General features: G+C 36.8%; 1 protein-coding gene across 5 annotated transcripts in view; it reads right to left on the bottom strand.

Annotated features, from left to right (window-relative positions):
• The window catches only part of LAMA2 (laminin subunit alpha 2), a 610,905-nt gene that overhangs the window by 101,416 nt on the left and 488,243 nt on the right, over positions 1 to 21,246 (bottom strand). For all 5 annotated transcript variants that reach the window (XM_034669120.1, XM_034669119.1, XM_034669121.1 and 2 more), the window contains 5 exons: positions 18,412 to 18,574; positions 16,877 to 17,087; positions 10,028 to 10,144; positions 9,172 to 9,335; positions 7,741 to 7,879 (listed from right to left, as the gene is read on the bottom strand). In XM_034669120.1, coding sequence (XP_034525011.1) covers positions 7,741 to 7,879; positions 9,172 to 9,335; positions 10,028 to 10,144; positions 16,877 to 17,087; positions 18,412 to 18,574 — 794 coding nt within the window. The remainder of the gene's footprint in view (positions 1 to 7,740; positions 7,880 to 9,171; positions 9,336 to 10,027; positions 10,145 to 16,876; positions 17,088 to 18,411; positions 18,575 to 21,246) is intronic.

Here is a 21,246-nt window from a genome sequence, read left to right as displayed (position 1 = left end):
CAAGATTATACCAGACTCAAAAAACAAGCCAGGGAATATTTCTTTGTTTTTCTATTCTTTAAAACGTTTTGGATACTGAGTCCTTGAAATTTTAGTAGACGTTATTATTTTGTCATGGGTAGATTATTAACAACTGACTCAAATCATTTAATGACTAGTCTTCTACAGGTTTACTCTTTCTGAGTACGTTTAGATTTATCGTCCACTTCATCGAACACTCAAATTTAATTGAAAAAAGTTGCTCATGTACTCGAGTATATTCATATTTATTATATCTATATTATCTCTATAGTTATGGCCCCCTCTCCAGTCCTCATCCTGTCCATATATGTAAGTAATGTGTAAGCTGCTTACTTAGTCTTGTTTTGCCTGTTTATCGTAAGAATCAGCTTCCTAATATTTTCCCTAGGTCGTTAATTTCTGCTTTAGTTTTATTCCTTTCTTTATATATTATTCCGAACTTCTTGAGCAGAAACTCTAGGTAATTGGGTTCAATACTCACCCTTTCGTAATAACTGCTTTTCAAACTTCTCTTGCCTTTTTAGTGCCACTGGATGTGATGTGTAGTTTTATTTCCATTTTGTTATGAAGTATTTTGTATTTGTAATTTCAAACCATATTTTTCTTTGACCCATGAATTACTTTGAAGTGTGATTTTTATTTAAAACATTTTTGAGGAACAATCTTTATACATAATTTTTTAATTTTATTGCACTGTGATCAAAGAATACAGTTTTGGTACTATTGGAGCGTTGAGATTTACTTAACACTCGCTTTGTGATCTAGTTCATGGTTCTCTTTTTTTTTTCCCTTAAGTTTCATAGTGCTTTATCTAATGGGGCATATAGAATTAATTATCTAATTGATCTAGAGTTCTAGAATACCACTAGAGTAAGCTTGTTTATTGTACTTTTCAAATCTGCATCCTTATATCTCTTTGCTTGCTACCTATCAATTTTTAAGAGAGAAATGACAAAATCTCCCTTTATTATTATAGATATGTTAATTTTCCCCATTTGACATTTGTCTTCATTCTTAGACTTTATATTATGACTTTGTGGGTTCAAAATTTTTTAATCTTCCTGATAACTTGATTTTATCTCTCATAACTCTTTTTTTTAAAAAATATAAAGTCTATATTGATTATTAATATTAGTATACCAGCTTTCTTCTGGTTAGTGTGACCTTGGTGTATCTCTTTGCACCCCTTCTTTTTCAGTCCTCTGCACCCTTAGAGTTAGTGGTATTTTGTGTACACCATATATTGATGGCTGCATTTGTTCAACATTCTTAAACCGATATAAATATTGTCATCTAACTTGTCATTTTAATCTGTTTGCATTTATTATAAAGACAACTTGAAACTGAGATAGTTAATGCTCATCAAGAATTCGATGTGCCTCTTCTTCCCAGCCTCTCTTACAGTTAGATTAGGTATGCGACTATTCCTGATCAACAGACCAGGTACGGTCCAGGGAAGATCAGGCATGTCTCTTTTGTCTTTCTCTTTCCCTGCCAGGACAACCTTGGAGTCTCCGTGGTATGATGTAGCTCTGAGATGGAGTAGGGTTGTCTGACACACATCGGGTAGGATATATTACAGAAATTTGGATTGTGGTAAGCAACTGATTTTTCAGGGCTTATTTCTTGAGGCAACTAGTCATAATTACTCTGCTGTATTTAGATTTAATTCTATCATATTTTGTGTTTTATATATACCATTTTTTCTGCTTCTATTTTTGGCCTTTTATAGAACTGATTGAAAATTACACTCCACATTTTTTTCTCTTATTTGGAAAGTATAGCTGTTTGTTATGGTTAAATTTATGTGTCAATTTGGCTAGGCTATGGTATCCAGGTTTTGGTCAAGCAAGTCTATACCTTGTTGTGAAAGTATCTCTTAGATCTAATTAACAAGTAATTAGACTTCAAGTAAGCCAGACTACTCTCCATAATGTAGGTGAACCTCATCTAATCAGTTGATAGCCTTAAAAGAAACGACTGAGATCCTCCCAAAAGAGGCAGAAGAAATTCTGCCTCCAGACTGTCTCTGAACTTGATACATCAATTCTTCACTAATTCTCTATCCTGCTGGCTTGTCCTACAGAATTTAGACTTGACAGCCCCCACAGTGGTGTGACTCAATTCCTTAAAACAAATTTTAAAAAATCTCTGCATACATACATACATATATCCTATTGGTTGTTTCTCTGGAGAACTCTGATTAACATCACTACTTTTATTCTTCTATAATTATCCTCAACGTTAATACATACACTTAACAAAGTTCAAATCTAACCAGTTTTTTTACTCTCGTCCCAAAATTTTAAGGACTTTAAAAACTTCGAACTCTGACCCTCTGCCCATTTTCATGTTGTTGTTCCCTTGTTCTTTCGGCTCTACTTTTTAAAGCAATTACATACCTTTAGTAATTATCATTATGATTTTCACTATACTTACTTAAATTGTATACATTTAACTATTTTTCTGTCACTTTGTCTCTTTAATCCCCAATTTCCTTGATTTTGTTGACATTCCTTTTGAAGGGAATTTTATAGCTCAGTGAGAGTCTGTGATTGGTAAACTCTCAGTTTTTCTCTGAAGATGCCATTATTTTGTCCTCCCCTCTGAATGAGGTATAACAGGATATAGAATTCTGAGTTGACCAGCATATTATATCATATAATTATATAATATATCATGAAGATGTTAGTGCATTGTCTTTCGACTTCTATTGTGACTTCAATGGGAACTATGCTAATGCGCGAATCTTATTCCTTTGTAGATAATCTGTATTTTCTCTCTAGATTATTTTAAGATTTTGTTTTTCTTTTTGGTTTCTGTAAGTTTAACAGTGATTTTTCAGGTGTGGACTTATTTTTATTTATTGTGATGGTTTTCCTTAATTTGTAGAATCATATTTTTCACCAATACTTGAAAATTTTCAGTAGCTCTTTGACCATTACTGCTCCCCATTTTCACTCTTTCAACTTCTGGAACTCCTCATAGACTTACATTTTTACATTCTGCATCCTTTGCCTCCTAAACTCCTTTTATATTTTACCATATTTGTTGCATTCTGGACAATGTTTTCAACTCTTTCTAACTCATTCTCTTTTCATCTGTTACTAATATGCTGTTTGGCCCTCCCATTCAATTTTTAATTTTAACTACTATATTTTTCATTTTTTAGACATTTTATTTGCTTCTTTTACAAATTTCTGTAGTCTTTAGTTCCTCTTACACCACTCTTTTCTATTCATTCTTTTAACATTTTAATAATTGAAACAATTTAATATTCTCTTTTAGATTTTTCAGTAATCTCAGGATCATGTTAAGTACTTTGCCTGCCTATCCTCAGTCCTACTTGATTATTTATAGTGCATCTAAACAGAGTAGTTTCTGTATCTTCCTAGATGCTCTAGAGGTTTCAACAGCCAAGACTAGTACCCCTGCCATTAATTTCTCAGCTTAAAAAGTCTTGTACCATATGAATGGTATAAATTGACTTCAATCCATAGGCTTGTGATTTTAGCATCTTATGAAAGACATTTTTCACAACTGGGGGCATGAAAAGAAACTAGGCTTCCAGGAATGTTCCTGGGCTAGAAGGCATGACTGCTCATTAATGAAGACAGTTGTTCCAGAGTCTCATGTTTTTGCATACCTTCACTCAGAGACTTCTCTTGGGGGTTCAGGTGATGTCTGTGATATCATCTTGCCCTTCCTGGTCTTTAAAATCCCAACCCCTAGATATTATGATGCATATTTATGTTCCAAATTCATTGAACCACCAAGATGCCTGCTCTAGAGTGTGCTATTCTGTTTTAACCTCCCTCTGTATTTTTAGATTTTCCTTTATTTTTTTTTCTAAACTGAAGTATGCATTAAATTTGGGGAGTTATTATAATTTATTTAGCATTTCTATGAATTTCTAACATCAGGATGGATCTGAATTAATTCAGGCTGCACGTTGTCAGAAATCTCTGGCTTTCCTTTCTAGGGTCCTTGCTTCCTATCAGGGTTTTTCTCCCCACTATCTGCCAAGTAAGAGTAAATTTACAAAAATCTAGTTTATTCCTTAGATTCTTGAGCCTGAAGCAAGAGAAAACTCCTTTTGAGATTTCTATGGATTTCTACTCTCCTCATGTTAAAGGAATAAACACTAGAAAATCATTTACAACAGCAGTTCATGTATTAATTAGAATGAAGGCTTTAAACTTACTTTTTAGGTATATTCCCTCCTATAAAATATATATATATTTTAGACTTTCTTCTCATCTCTCTAGTTTATCTAAAGCCTACATCTTGCTTATAAAGCACTGTTCTTTACTACCTCAATCTTCTTGTTTCTATGAAAAAAAATGTCATTTACAAATTGCTTTCATTTTCTTTTGTATTTTATATATATATATTTTTTTTCTAGAAATGTCTGCAAAAGACCATGGTAAAGAGTTTTAGAATTATGGCTCCCTCAAATGATGGGTAATTGCAGCAAGTGACAGAACTTAAATTTGGAGACTAAAGAGAAAGAACACAGTGTACTGGAGTTGAAGTCCAGTGTAAACTCTATTTCGAATGCTCATTCTAGTGAAGATCAGACTGAACACTGACACTAATTGAGAAGGGGGAGCCTGGGCTATGGGATATTAATGAATATTGTTGGGGTGGGGCATGAGAGAGAGAGAGGAGAGAGAGAGAGGAGAGAGAGGAGAGAAGGAAAGGGAGAGACAGAGAAAGGAGAGAGAGAGAGGAGAAAAGTGTGTGTGGGGGGGTGTTTGAGACAATGACTCCACGGTAAACAAGAGAATACTGAAGCGAGAAAACCTCCCATTGCCAGGGGAGTGAAAGAGTGATTATTATTATTTTTTTTAATGCAAGATACCAAGGGAAGGTGATGACAGCCTAATTTCCTACATGGGAGTATGTACAACATAGCACATTCCTCTGACTTAGAGAAAGGGAGGGAGGGAAGGAAGGAAGATGACACTGCAGAATAGGTGAGACTGTATGATTATTATTATGCGATGATTCTTCGTGATCTTAGAGAACTAGAACTACGGAATTCACTCTACATAACCCTTCCTTTCATTGTTGGTGCTCTTTGCTATTGGAAGGCACCATATTCAAGTGCACAGCATATAAGACCTTTCCAGCGGTAGGGGGCCTTATATCCCAGGGCCACTGAGGCCTATTGCCCCTGGTGGTGATTACAAGCATCCAGCAGCATAGGAAATATTTGTCCACCTACTTCTAAAACCTGATTTGGCTGATAATATAGGTTTTAAGTTCACCTATCTGGGATTTCTATTTGAAGTTTTAATTTTCTGTTGTTTTATCATCAGAGGACTTTTTATAGCCCCAAAGCAATTAAGATTAGAACAAAATAACTGCATCTTCATATTCTCTTTTCTAAAGTGACACATATCCCTTCTCCTTTCCTTGCATCCACCAATGAGAGGTACTAAATGAGAGGTTATCTTGGAGATTGCGTGTTGGAAAACAAATGCTTTATAGTATTTATCCCACCTCACACTAACAGAAAAATAGTATTTGTTTCTTCATCATGTCTATATTTCCAAAATACTTTATTTCTATATTTAAATAAATGATGTATGCAAGACACACAGCTTTACTCTTTACATAGGACTGCTCCACTACAATCTTCAATTACGTAAAACCTCCACCTGTTTATTATTTCGTTAAATGATCAACTTTCTCTCACTCATATTTTCCTTTCAATGACCTTCTTGATTATGTGTGTGTTTATAGATAGGTATACTTTAGATTTTTTAAAAGTGAAGTTGTTTCAAAAATGCTGTCAATTATTCTCTGAGGTTATTTCTACCATTCATTTGTTTCTGTCCTTATGGGTATTTTCAATGCTTCTTTTCCTTCTCACATTATTTCACATCCGTTTTTTTCACAGTAATTGGTTGTTTTATTGCTTGTCTAACACGTCTTTTCTCACCTCATACAAATTCCTGCTTTGTTTCTTTGTCCTTTCTTTCTGATTCACTGAAAACATTTTTCCTTCTTTTTAGGAAGAGACTCAAGTGAGTAAAGAACTCTACTGTATTTATGTTCTGTTTATTTCTTATTCAAAATTGTGTTACAGTTATTGCAGAAACTTCCCTATGCCTGGTTATCTTTTCAAAATGAACTTATATTTCAAATCTAAACTATTTATCTTCTCATAATCTTCTATTTTAAAGACCCAGATTTCCAAGTTCACCATTTTCATCTGACCCAAGCTTCATTTTAGGACAATTTTTAGCATCTAGCACTGTGTCTGGCAAATGGTAGGCACTCAGGATGGAATGAATGAATATCATTCTAATTAATATCTTTCAAGTCTATCTATAATCATTTATACCAATCAAAATCTCACTATTGCCATTGCTTCATCTTCATAAACTTCTAATGTTTTTTTTTTATTAAAGAGCTGTTTAATCTCACCCAAATTTAATACTATCACTTTATATATAGAAAACTGTCATCTTTATGCAGGCACAAAATGTTCTCTTTCCTTAACACTGATGCTTATACGTGGCAATCTAGCCAGCCTCAAACAGGGCTAGGATGAGCTGTAATGCATTGCAACATGTCCTCTTGTTATCATCGTTCCTTCTCTTTTTCCATATCCCACATAAAAAATAATTAAATGTCTCAAAAAGTACAAAATAAATGCTAAAGAAAACCACTTATTGATTAAATGGCTATCTGCAAACTCAAAGAAGACTGATTTGTCCCAGAAAGTTTATTGGACTGAACAGAAAGTTTGTTTCATGAACAGAGTAAAGTTTTAATTTTAATGTCATGATAATATAGTTCTGTTTTACTAGAAAATAAATATATTCATGTCCAATACCAAAGCCAAGAAAATATTGATCCATTTAACACTAATTATTCATGTATATTTCATTCACAAAAATCCAATCAAGTTTTTTTTTTTCTGCTGAAATTCTAATGCGAAGACCAAAGGAGTTCGGAACATTTAGTTTAGAACATTTTAACTCACCATGTGCTTCCTAGGAAATATTTTTTTAGCTTAAAATAGTATTATGAAGGTGTATCATGTAACTTATTTACGAAATGTTGCTCTAAATGTACAGAATGAAGAACTGTCAGTATTGAAGCTACTCAGATAATGTGCTATACTTGGAGCCCCCCAATTCTGAAATATTATTTCCAAATGTATATCTGAACAATGACAGCAGCCAAAGGTTCCTTTGAAGATACAGGTTTCAATTGATAAAAACAGTATAAATCGTTCAGAAGCATATAATCTCATGTATTTTGTAAAATGTATACTTTCTAGTCAAGCTTCACATAAAACCAGTTTGTGGGTAAGTATAAGTAGTGGTGTTAATTTTCAGGACACTTTTTTATTGATGATATTTGGATCAAGAGCAATAAATTTCCCTGTCCAGAGTCTTAAGTTTGACTGTTTTCCTTCTGTGAGTTGGTGGCACAAAACTGCTCGGCATCTGCAATAATTTCAAGACCCTTATCAGTAGTGGGAAGTAGTGAGAGACTGAGAAAAGAGTTCTATTATTACAGCATACTGAAAGTTTATTTTGGATGTGATTTAAAAGGAGCCTTTGAAAATAATTCAAAATAAATATTCTAGTTTACTGGGATTTTCCTGAGCTCATTTAAATTTGAGAAATTTCCTTTAGGTACTTATTCCGAAAGATTGGCCTACATTCTTAGTACATAACACTATTCAGTTCTTACCAGTTTTGTAGCTTCGTGCGCAAGACCTTTAGCTTCTTGGGCAATTTTCTCAGCTTCGTCAATACAGTCCTTAATGTGGCTGTAAGCATTGAAGGCTGCAGTGGCATTGAAGGAGATGTTTTTAGCCTCATCAAGGATTCTGTTGGGATTAACCCCAAAAAAGAACATCAGAGCAGTGGGTACTCAAATGAAGAACATTCTACTTATAACAAATATGGCTTCCAAAGGATCACAGCCAAGATCATCATGATTCCAAGTCATAATGAGGTAACTACTTATTGTATTATAGTTTTCAATTTAAACTCATATTCCTAAGTAATTCAGCTATGAAATATTACCAACATATTTTTAAATACCCATAGTGTCCTTCAAAAATTTCTGCAACCACACACACCATGCAGCCGTGAGCAGTGAGATGGTCCTTTGGGTCATTCGTAAAGCATGCTATGTTTCAGAGCACTTGCACCATGTTACTGGAATTGAGTGCACAAAATCTCTTTAGGGGAGGTGTACTGCCCAGATGAAGAAAACGAGTCTCAGTACGTTAAATAGCTTGTCTCAGGTGACATGACCAACATATCCCTAATTAGGAACCTGGAGCCTGCATCTGTGGACTTCTAGTTTACATGCTAAATTGGCAAAAGTTTACTAAAAACTGAATTGTGCATGAATTGTGCTCAGGGTCTTCAAACATTAATATTCTCCTTTGTATCAATGATATCAAGTCCTGGAATAGAACCTTACATATGTTATATATTAAATAACAGATCTGAGGCAATTATTCTTGGGGCTTATAGGACCGGTATTTATTATGACAATCCCAAAATTGTAGGGGAAGCCTACCAGTTATACCTAGAAGGTTATTTATAGGTTAAACACACTTTGCCACTTGACCCTCCCTCCTCTGACCCATAGAAGAGTCCCAACTATAGGGAGCTGTTATTTCACAGGGGAATATGTAGCGTCTCCCTGGATTTTGAAAGAGAAAAAAAAAGACTTATAGGCTATCTATGGCGCAACATTTTCACATTTATTTCTTAACAATAAATAGTTTTGATTTCATTAAAAATATAAAACCAGAATTTGAAGCAGAATGTGTGTTTACACATTATTATTTAAAATGCTAATAAAGCAACCGCTGTGCTCTCCAATAAAGAACAGAAAACATTTTTTTCTTAGTATAGCCTAGGGCTGTGTGCATTCCCTACCAAGCCGTATTTGAATCCACTTTTAATTCAGACTTTTGATGCTGCTTCAGTGGAACTTTGCCCAGACCCTCCTAATTAGGCTCTTCCACAGAAAGGCCATGTAGCTCGTATGTTCATAATTAGAGAAATCGAGATTTAAAAGAGATTCTCTACCACTTCTGCTAGTCACAACTTTTGGACAAGCGTCAAGACACATAGACATTTCCAACAACAAATGACATACCCATCAAGGACAGCAGATGAGTCATTCAACTGAGCCGCATGGCTCTCTGCCTGGGACACCTTCTCAGCAAGCTTCCTGTCCTTTATTTCCTGGGCAAGGTCATAGATTTTATCTTTAAGCTCTTCAGACATGGGTGGCAATTTAGTTTGAATGTCTTCAACATACTATATGTAAGAAGAGAGGGCATTTTAAGTAAGTGAATCCAAGTCTCCTCTCAGTTACTAATTTCTCTAGGAGATATAATCACACACTTTTTTATGAAACTTCAATTTTACTAATATAGCAAAAAGAGAATACAGAATAAAAGCTGTTATTTAATGAGAGAGATTAGGAAATATATGGAGCCAATTTACACCAAGAAGAACCTAACTATCTTTTTTCTAAGAAAATGCTTCTTTGTAGGTATAAATGCATAAATGATAGTCATTAGGATTTTTTAGACCATATGTGTTTCTATTGCCATACAGTACAGTGTCTACTGCATTACACACTATATTCGAAGTCTGCTTATAGGTTTACATTTCTCTTTTAACCAATGTTATATAAATATTGAGGCGGATTTTAAGAACTGTCCTGGGAACAAGATACGCCCTACATCACTGTGGAAAAAAAATACAGGTTTATAGGAGTGTTGTGAGTACTCTCACAGACACTCATGTCTGTTGGGAGAACAATGTGAAGTTTTAACTGTTGCCAAGAGCTCAGCACAGTCACAATGGAATCAAGCAGAAACGATCTGACACCCACAAGAAAAAAAAATTAGTATTTGCTTATGTTACTGAGATTTTTCACTGTTCCCCACTTATGAAAGCCTATGCCATTATTATTTTAACTTTGGCTTTTATGAAATACTCACATCTATGACTGAGTTGATTTCACCTGCAAGACGGTTGGCTTCATCAAGTATGTCATTGCCTTCTTTTAAAGTGTTCTCAGTTTGTTGCTTGCCACGTTCAATAGCCTCCTTCTTTTTCTGTAGTACAGTAAGAACAAAACATCAAAATGCTCTTTGGACAAAACCCTATCCAGCCCGGTATTCCTTCCCGACTTCCTTGAGCTGCCTGAACACAGGCTTTGTAAACAAGGCACGTAGTGTTGACGATGAGGCTGGATGAGAATGATATCAACTACCTGGCCGGTCCTTTAAGTGTTGTTTTATTTAAATGCCTATCTAGGTACTTTCTTCCTCCCAATGTGAAAGTCATCCAAGAGAAGAAAAGTTATGTGATGTTAGCTGAGGAATTAAGAACTCTTTTTGAAGCAAGATGGACACCCATCTTAAACTCAAGTGTAAGTGTTGAATATGTATTCCTGAGCATGTGGTAGTGCCCTGAATTACACTGGAACTAGACATTACATTCCAGAATTGAGGTCCAAATGAGTGTTTTCTGAGCATAAACATAGGCAGATGTAGTCTAGGGGAGTTCTGTAAAAATTGGAAGAAGTGAGATTTTTAAGGGAACTTAGGGGAAGTGCTTTTCAAAAAAAGAGAAATGAACACATGGAAGAATAAACTTAATGGACTGTTCCATAAAAAGAGAGCAGGCTCTAATTTTTCCTTGATGCTGAGAGCTTGTCTCAAAACTACATGGAACTACTCCTAGCCTAGAAGGGTAAAATTGACGAGAGAGAAATATTGTTATCTTTCTATTTGGAGCGTACCTTTGCCTCTTTTTTTCCTTGATACATCTCACTCATTCTCCTAATCACTTGTGGATTTAATGGCACCGATTTTAAAACTCTGCCATTTATGTTTTGATATAGATAATAATGCTAGTTTTATATTCATTTATATCTCAAGAAGTGCCAGGTCGTTTATAGGTTTTTCTCATGAAATTCCGCACTAACTCGACAGGTCCTGTGTTTATCACCTTTTCAAAGAATAGGAAACCGAATAAATGATTTGCTCAAGGTCACAGGAACTATGCAGTTAAGGACTGGGCCCTGGTCTACCGAATGTTAAAGCCTGGGTCTTGAGCTATGAAAGCACGGTCTCTGCTCTTATGGAAATCACTTATTTGCGCTGGGATAGCACTGATTTCATACTCTTTTTTCCCTGTCTCTTCACCAACCACCTCAGTGGACTGCTAGCACATACCCCTCAGTCCTGCCTGTGACCCTCCGTGGTTGCAGTTCCCTCCCACATGGGCTCTCCTCCAGTCCATTGCCATCTTTGCTCCTCCATGCTCTGTTCCTGGTCACTTCTCTGACCATCTCTCTAAAACAGCAGTCATCCTCATCCCAAATATTTTCTACATGCCATGGTACAGTGATTACAAACTGGAGGCAGGCACTAGCCTGCCTGGGTTGGGATCCCGGCTCTGCCCACTCACAAGCCATGAAAAACTGGGGCGAGTATTTAGCCTCATTTAAAATGCTTAGTCTCTCTCTTCTCAAACTGTGGTCCACTGACCAGCAGCAGCAACACCTGGAAGGGTACTAGAAATAAACGCTCTCACTGCCTTTTCAAGAACTACCGACTCGGCATCTACATTTTAACACAAACCCCAGGTGATATACACAGTAAAATTTGAAAAGAACTGGCTTAGACCACAGCCTAGCACACAGTAAACATGATGTAATTGCCAACTTATAATTACTTTATTTTGTCTTAGCACTCATTTATCTGAATTCTATTCTATAAGGTGGCCACAAACTACAGAAACATAATGTTATTTTTTGTATAGATTGAACCACCTCAATTGCGTCTTCTCACAGTTGATAAAAGCACTGTTAATGAAAATCAGTGACATCAATTCATCGTAAGATGCATGTACAGTACAGGGACCAGTGGAAATGCACGGCCTGTTGAACTGTCCCTAACTGAAGAAGCATAACATACTGAATACACCATGTAATATCACTGAACACATCACTTACGACGTAACTCTAGACTTTATGTCCACAGTATATACTTACTTATTGGTCTAGTGACTATCTCCCTCACTGTAATATAAACGTCATAAAGACAGTTTGTACATATCACTGTACCTTCAGGACCTAGAAACGTTTCCTCCATAAACATTTTTGAATGCATAAATGAAATTCGAGTCCATCCCTGGGACACTTGAATCATTCAGCTAGTCTGATCACTGGCTAATTCAGAGAAAGTTCCGCTATGTCAGTCTCATTCTTATTATTTCTTTGCAAAAGCTCTATTTGAGTCACTTTAGGGAACCAATTGTTATGCAAAGGTCAAAATGTGTTCTTTATCATACTAAAGCAAAATGATAATCCAGAGATTAGGAAGATTTCAGAGGTGGCTAATTTTCAAATTAGTCTCTAATGGAAACTAGCTTTGAGACAAGGAAAGATGAATATCTGGAGCTCCCAAATACTAATAAAAGTATTGATGTAACGTTTATTTGGTTTTGCTTTATGGCACGTTATTCACTGGAAAAAAAAATCTGTGCTATCTTTGTGCCTGACACTATACTTGGTCTTGAAGATACACTGGACAGGAAAGAAGTGTTCCTCCTGGCCTGTGTGGAGGAGGGAGAAAATGAATGAGTAAATTCTGAGTGTCGCAAAAGTAAATAGAGGGAATGGATAGAGAATGATGTAGTATAAAAAATATCTAAGGGAGAAAGCGGCAAGCATTCAAGGAACAAAAAGGGGGCCCATGTATAAAGGGAATTCTTCTCCCAAAGTACACCATAAGCATAACTATTAAGTGATTCCACTTGAAGACCAAAATTGATTACATTTCTACCTTTACCTTCTAGTTAGATCTTAATTCATTCCAGAGCTCTCTAAATTTAAAACCTTTTTGGGTGGGGTGGAAGGCTTAACAACTCGCAGAAGCTTATTTTCCTGCCTGTCTAGCAACTAACCACTTTTCTTCGAATCCTTCCTTTTGCAACCTTCTAATGGTCAATTTGGGGACTGACTATTCAGTATATGCTTCCTCACAAAATTGAATGGCTCGCATTCTCCAGGGCCACCAGGCACACAGTCCCCTCTGCCTTCTCTCCATCACTGGAAATGCCTTTAAGCCCGTGCCTCTCCAGAAGGCTGCATTCAAAAACATCTATGATCTAGCTCCAAATGCTATTTCCAGAGCCATCTTCTGCTACACAGTTCCAGAGTTGGGCAAATTTACGGCTCTCTTTGACGTTTTGTAAGATCACGTTTTCCTTGCAGAGCTCTGCATTTGTGCTCATGCGACACCATCATTTCTCTCAGTCTCTGCTATGATGTCACCATTTTCGTGACTCTTTTGTGGATGCTCCTAGGCCATATTAATCACAGTGTTATGCACTGTGAAAGGTTAAACTGCCTCAACTGTAAGGTCTATGAGGCCAGGGATCATTCCTATTCATCTCAAACACCCTGGTTACCAACAGCACCTTGCTGTGAAAGGTGTCTGACAGACACTTAATATTACCACTGCCTACTTTCCTAGCCTTATACCACACTATTTCCTAACACAAAACTAATTCTCCAGTTTATATGAACCACTCACAAATTTCCCAAAATGTAAGTTAATTCATGACTCCAATATTTCAATTGTTAATGATAGTTTTCAGTATAAGATCCAAATTCCCTAACTTGATCTCGAATGCACTTGGTCTTTCATTCCTCAAGTTCTGGACTTTGTCTGTCTTCTCTGGCTCTCTATCCCCCATTCGTTTCCATGCAGTCTTCATTCTAGTCCTATCAAACCACTGAATTTTCCCCCAAGTATCTTATATTTTCTTTTTTCCCCTTCATGTCTTTGCACATGGTTTTCCCTATTTCTGGGATGTTCCTCCTTTTCTACTTTGACTAACTAGTGCTTGTCATTCAGGACTCAGCACACTTACCACATCCTCTGTGAAGCCCTCCTTAACCCAGGGGTGATTTAGATGACCTTCTTTTACTTAGCTCCATGATAATTACTGCAGAGTATTGAGAGTAACTTACTTATGTGTACCTCCCACCAAATACAAGTCACCTGAAGTCATCAGAGATGGTGTTTTATTCTTCATATCACTGTTTCTCAAACTTAAGTCTACATCTGAATCACTGGCGGTATTTTTAAAACACAAGTTGCTGGGCTCCACCCCCAGTCTCTGAATTGATAGGTTTGGGGTAGGGCTCAAGAATTTACATTTTTAGCAAGTTTCTAGTTGATGTTCACGTTGCTGTTCTAAGGACCCATAAGGATCCGTCTTTAATATAATCAATTTTTGTGTTTAGCATATTTCTTGAACTTAGTAGTAAGTGTTTTTATTTATTTTTTTAAAGACATGCTTATCTCCTTAAAATAAATAACATTTGAGTTGGATCTTAATTATAACACCTTCTTTGGGAACATAGGCACAATGCAGTTATCTATTCAAAATACACTGTATCCATTTGCTTGAATAATAAGCTGTATCAGTTGTTCTCAAACCAGTCTGTACATCGGATTAACCTAGGGAGAGTTTTAGAATATGAACCCTGGGCTACAGCCCAAACTAACCAACTGACACTCTGGGTGGGAGCTCAGAGAACCCGTCTTTGAACAAATCCTTTGGGTAATTCTCAGTTAGCTGGTCTAGCAGGAACCTTCATAAGCAACCTAATCAGCCCTGGCAATCTTAAATAATCTGTGACTCACTCCTGTTAATTTAGTCAGTTTATCTATTTACTCCAGTAAGTTTTTACCAAGCCTTTAGTTAAGCATGACACATAAAGTGAAAATACAGAAAGGACCACTTAGAATCGCAATGCTGACTACATAAGCTCCAGGCATCTCTAGGGGCACCCAAGAATGATGGCTCCTGGTTTTAAACATCACTAAAAGGAAGGAGTAGCTGAAAGGACCATTTACTGCGCCACTATAACTCTTTTGAAATACTTCTCAAATGCTTATTATGCTTTCCACACAGGTAATTTTAATTTCTTCAACTGTTGCCATAAAATGGAGAGGTGCACCTCCGGGTAAGTTACACCACTGGGGTGTCACCGAGCAGGATGAATCATGCCGGTGCTGGGGATATGACAGTAGCCCAGCATCCTGCCTCACTAGATGGTACTTTTTCTTTAATATTTCCAGCATATCAGTAGACTCCAAATTGGTTAAGATTAGATACCTCGGTTAAGAAAAAGTGAGCCTCCTCAATCTTCCATCAAAATGACAGGAAGAAATCCCAGGAGAGGGACTAGAAATGGATAGTTAAAAAAAATTAACTCATCCGGACACCTGGGTGGTGCAGTCGGTTGAGCGTGTGTCTTTGGCTCAGGTCAGGATCCCAGGGTCCTGGGATCGAGCCCCGCATCAGGCTCCCTGCTCAGTGCAGAGTCTACTTCTCCCTCTCCCTCTGCACACCCAACCCTGCTCGTGCTCACTCTCTCTTGCTCTTTGCCTCAAATAAATAATTAAAATCTTTAAAAAAAAACTCACCCTCTTACTTTTTAATCTAAAGGAAAATGGAAAGAAATGAGTAGATGAAAAGAAATCCAGATTTGTTCTATTCAACTGCCATTCCACAAACATTTTTGAAAGCATAATATACGCCAGAGAGTGTTCATTTATAGCTGAAGGTGAGATGATACCCTAGAAGAGATAGAGGTCTGCTGCTGTTTTCAGATCTGTTGGGGTTAAATACTTTGAAAACAGCAAAGGTAGGTTTGTTTCTGGGGATATATTATTGCTGTTGTTTAAATACCAAATACAGGTTGTACTGTCATATGTGCTCAATTTACTCTTGGGAAAAGTGCCCAATTTGCCATGTCAAATATTAAGGAAAGAAAGAAAGGAAGGGAAGGAGGAAGGAAGAGAAAAAGGAAGGGATGGAGGGAGGGAGGGAGGAAGAGAAGGAAGAATCTGTTTAGTTCAAGCCTCATCAGCTGTCTAAAAAAGGCAGAAGCTGCCCATCATTTCTTGGGGAGAAAATTATCTCTTGTCTGTGAGGAAAAAGAGGGAAATAACTCAGACTTGATCTCTTTTAAAATATCATTTGCACAGAACACGTTGCAAAGAAAAAGAGAACCAAAATCTTACCAAGCACTGGACTCTCAATGTACCAGATTCCATTAGGGAATAGTTGGTACTCCTGCGATCTATGGAAGCTAGATGTCTAAGCAACGGTTCATGGGTTACAAAATCGTATGAGGTCAGTATTAGGAGATACCTTGGATGTGCTCTAGTATAATGCACTCATTGAGTAGTTTGAAGACTGAGACTTAGAGACTTCAGTTGCCTTGTCCAAGATGTATTTCTAGAAAGTGACACAGTTGTCATTAAGATCAAGGCCCCATTGTATCACACAGTCCTCAGAATCTTCAATATTTTGTTATCTAAATTTTATTTGATTCTATGGCAATGATCATTGATTTTATTTTATTTTATTTTTTTTTTTTTAAAGATTTTATTTATTTATTTGACAGAGACAGAGACAGCCAGTGAGAGAGGGAACACAAGCAGGGGGAGTGGGAGAGGAAGAAGCAGGCTCATTGCAGAGGAGCCTGATGTGGGGCTCGATCCCAGAACGCCGGGATCACGCCCTGAGCTGAAGGCAGACGCGCTTAACCGCTGTGCCACCCAGGCGCCCCTGATTTTATTTTTTTAAAGATCATTTCCTGTTCTACTTTTTAGAAGTCTCCTTTCAGAGTTGTTCTTGATTTGGGTAAATGGGCATCAACTTGACTTATCCAGCCATGTTCAATCCCCACCCCTCTACCCCATCTCCCCATCCCCCCATCCCTACAGATTCAGATGAAAATCCCTATGACTCACCTCCAAAGCAGTCATGTTTTTCTGGTTTGCTGCAGATAAGCGATTAGCCTCTCTGATTTTCTCCATGGCTTCTCTCAACAGGTCCCAAGCATCATCAACTTTGTTTTTGTAGCCTGCCAATATCTCCTGGAGACCCTTCTCCAGTTCCTCGTTTTTCCCTCGGGACTCACCAAATAACTTCTTCACCTTCTTCAGAAGGCCTTCTGCAGCTCTGCAAGCACCCCAGCCCAAAAACAGACAATAAGCCCTTGTCACTGCCTCCTGGTTTATTGGTATTAAACTGTGTTACAAAGAGATGCTAGCATTCAAAGAATAGACAAATAAGACAATATTTAAAGCAGACTGACTATGTACTAAGTCAAGATGAAAATGGATACCTGAAAAGTGGCAAGGCCATTTATAATTAATACTAAAGCACAAAAATATACATATTTAAAATGTATTAGTAATATAGCATTTTCAATTGGAAAGAGTCACGTTATCCTCATAATCTAACTGATGAAATAAATTTTGGTTCACTTCACATACCAAAAAAACAAACAAACAAAACACAAAAAAGCCCCCTGATCGACCATAGTGCTCTATTTTCTCTGTTACTTTGAATATAAGGTATGAACACTGATATATTTGGTTAGAAATTGTGAATAGAACTGTTATTGACGTGCTAATATAATATCATGATGTTGATCTACTTTGATTTTTTCTTTCAGCTGAGTGATCTGGGAGTTTCCTGGGTTTAACTTAATGGTGCTCCTAATGTGATAATATTCTGAGCCTTTAAAAAAGACAAAACACTTGGGAAACAGTACTTCTCAAATTAACAGGCATCATAACCCCCTGGAGTGTTTGTCAAAACAGATTGCCAGGCCCCATCCCCAAATCTCTGGATTCGGTAGGTCTGGGGTGGGGTTTAATAATTTGTATGTCTAACAAGTTCTCAGGTGGTGTTGATACTGTGCATTTAGTATGGATTATTTAAGTATTAATAACACCATCACTTTGAAGTTAGCTGACTATAAATGTAAACATGTATTTTTTTTTTTTATTGAATGTACGGTCACAGAGCTCATTTGCATTAGTAAAATCATGATTCCTATTTCCACCCTCAAATTTTCAGCCCTAATTTCAAAGCATTAGGCATTTATTATTTGATGACTCTTCTATTCAGCATTTCCTAAAATGACAAAATGCACAGACAGAATGCTAAATTCATAAATTTATCCAGAGATATTTTCATTAAAACAGCAACAAAAAAACTATTGATGGTTTAGAAGTGCCAAATACAGGCAATTAATAAGGCAAGTCCATTAGCCCAATTATGGAAAGGACAGCACCAGAAAAGATCATTTATTTAATTATCTAAATATAGGCAAAAACATGTTTTTAATCCATTTTAGAGCAAGATAAATAATAACGAAGTGAAAAATAAATAACAAAGTATCTTCTACTCAAAGTGTGACAATTTTAGAAAACTGTAAACAATCATTTGGAAAGCTCAGTGTATCAAATGAAAAAATAGTAAAGCATCTACTCACACTAACTCGTCTTCAGCAACTTCCTTTTGTTTATCTAGATTTTTCCTCCTCAGTTCTGTCATCATCTGATCAATCTCTTTCTGAAGCCCTTGCAAATTTCTCTCAAAGGCCTTGTCTGGAGTTCCTAGAGTTTCATTTAGTCTTACAGATTTTTCATTTGCAGCTGCAGGGGGTAAGACAAATTTTGTCAATTAGTAAACAGAAGTGCCACATGCAAAAACGGCACCAAGCGTCTGCTCTTCCCCACGATCTCCAAATGAAATGCAGTTTGCCATGGGTGTTCCTGCTGGGAACAGAAAGGTAGCGAATAACAATCCCTAACAAACAGGGAAAGGTGACGTATTTCTCCAATTAAATTTCTTTTAGGGGGCAGAGTAATTAAAGTATGGTGTTCCTATCTCACAAGGGAAAAAATGCAAATAAAGAAATGGCCCAAACCTTCTTCATGTAAGAGGTAAACAATGAGACATGAAGCATTACCACTCAGAAGATAAAAACACAAGGTCTGCGCTGATGCTAAGACACAATCATATTCAGTCAATGTGAAAATACCGAGTACAGAAAAACTCTCAGTGATGAGATCTCTGAAAACAAACCTGCCCTTGCACTTCCACACAGCTCTGGGTTCTCTTGTTTAAAGGGATGAGGGAGGAAGCACTGGTCTTGAGATGAGGGTTATAGACTAGGGCTCAAAGCTACCTTCTAGCAATAACATCCATCGTAAGAGTCTGTGTTTATTATGCATTAAATAAAGTTTCAAACTGTGCTTTTCAGAATTTTAGAATTCTCTAAGTGCTTCAGGAGGTATTCTATAAATGATGTCTATTCTGTCAAGTATCTATTTTATAGGTTAGTGTTCTGGGCAAGATTTCATTTGAAAAAAGAATTCTATGTCAAATAAAAGTTTGAAAAACTGGTGAGTTGAAACATTTATGCAGTTCTACCATTCGTTTGAGGCCAAATTCTCCTCAAGTGTGTTTTATGGCACATTGACTTAACAAGTTGAAGGGAGATGTTTTCTCAAACTCTTGTGTGCCAAACCCTTATTTCTGTAATATCACCTGTGAACATCCCTAGAATGAGGCTCTGGGTTGGCTAAGAGACATTTTCTCCTAGTCAGTGCTATATCCTAAGATGTCTTTAGGACATAAAGAATCCTGAAAATTCGCTTCTTTCTCAGAGAAACTTTTCTGGCTGGCACTGGTTGGAGCTGTTGCAAGGGTAATATTCTGGGTTCTCGTAGCAGGTGTACACCGGCAAATACAGCCGCCATAAAGGGTATGACATGGGGGTTAGTCCAGTGGTTCTGAAATGTGGTCCCCAAACAGGCAGCATCAACCTTACCTGGGAACTTATCAGAAATGGAGATTCTCAGGCCCCACCCCACCCCTACTGACCTAAAAGTTCTGGTGGTAGGGGACCAGCAATCCGTGGTTTAACAAGCCCTGTAGGGGCTTCTGCTGCATGCTAGAGTTTGAAAATCATGGTTTAGCAGAAGGAACTGGGTTTCAATCTTTAATTTTACCCTTTCCAAAATGCATCTTTTGAATTTTCTTTTCATGATTAAGGTATTTGGTTAGAAAGTTGCTGCCATCAAGCCCTTATTCCGACAGCCATAATCTAATCTGCAGAACAATTTGAATCAGCTGTTTTAAAGCACAAATGTGGCCATTCCTAGCCCTGTGGTAGAAATTACTGCTCAGATGCCATATTCTGAGAAGTTAGTGAGGGTGGCTCTTCCTTGGTCAACTACTTAATAGTCATACTTTGACATACAGCAAAGAACCTTCTCAAGATCCCACCACTACTGTTGCTAAGTTATCACCTAGGCTGCATTGAGTTTGTTAAAGAACCACAGTGACCGTGGACTAACTGGAAAGCTCTTTGATCCAGCAGACTTTGTAAGAACTATGGCAGAATGCCAATGATTAAAATGTAAGGTTTATACTTCTTAGATATCAGGAAAGGCAGTAGATTTGGCCTTCCCTATGGTACCTCTCCTTCTTTTGTCTGAGTGCCTGTCTGTATGTTGATTTTAACTAATTGTATTATGTAACTAACCACTGACCTCAGTTGCAACTTTTCAACTTGCCAAAGGTGTAGGTTTTTCTTTTATTAAGTTAATATATAAATGAGCTTTTGATCAGAGATATTTTTTGAAATTTCATTGAATTTAGGTTCTGGGCCTAGGTGGTTGTAAGGGGGTAATGAGAGAGATAGAACCTCACTTGCAGTCTATTCTCAAAAACTAAACTTCTGCAGAGAAGAACTTGCCGAAAAAAAGAATGATACGAGAGAGGAAAGGAAAAGAAGAAGATGGCTGTACCTTTTGGAACGTATGAACCATTTCTTTTAAATGAAAGTAATATGTAAGCAACTAGAAGAAATTATTAAGGCACACAAAAATGACTTTAGCAAAATGATACAGTTAAAAAAAAAGCATCATTTTAATAGAAGAGATGTGAATGCTCCACTACTTCTACATATGGAATTTGGAAATTCTCTGAATATTTTTAAACTAGACGAAAGTGTTCTTCAGTCTCTTGGATTCAAAGGAATACACTATCAGCACTATCAGTTCAGTACATTTGCAACAGAATTGAAAATAATTATAACATTAATATAGCTCTGAAATTTACTTATTTATTTCTACTTTGTTTCAAGGCAATTTTAAGTAGTTTTGAAATATCTTTAAAGCAAGGTAAAATTAAGAGAAAAGGAGATCGAGTAAAAATAAAAAATAATGTGAATCAGAAGACATTTTAATAGTATCTCAGTAGCCAAGGCATAGCAGGGGATAAAAAAGGGATACGTAAGAAGTATACAGTATCTGTA

The sequence above is a fragment of the Ailuropoda melanoleuca genome, chromosome 10 (assembly GCF_002007445.2).
Source record: "Ailuropoda melanoleuca isolate Jingjing chromosome 10, ASM200744v2, whole genome shotgun sequence".
Taxonomy (NCBI): Eukaryota; Metazoa; Chordata; class Mammalia; order Carnivora; family Ursidae; genus Ailuropoda; species Ailuropoda melanoleuca.
This window is presented reverse-complemented; position numbering and strand designations above follow the sequence as displayed.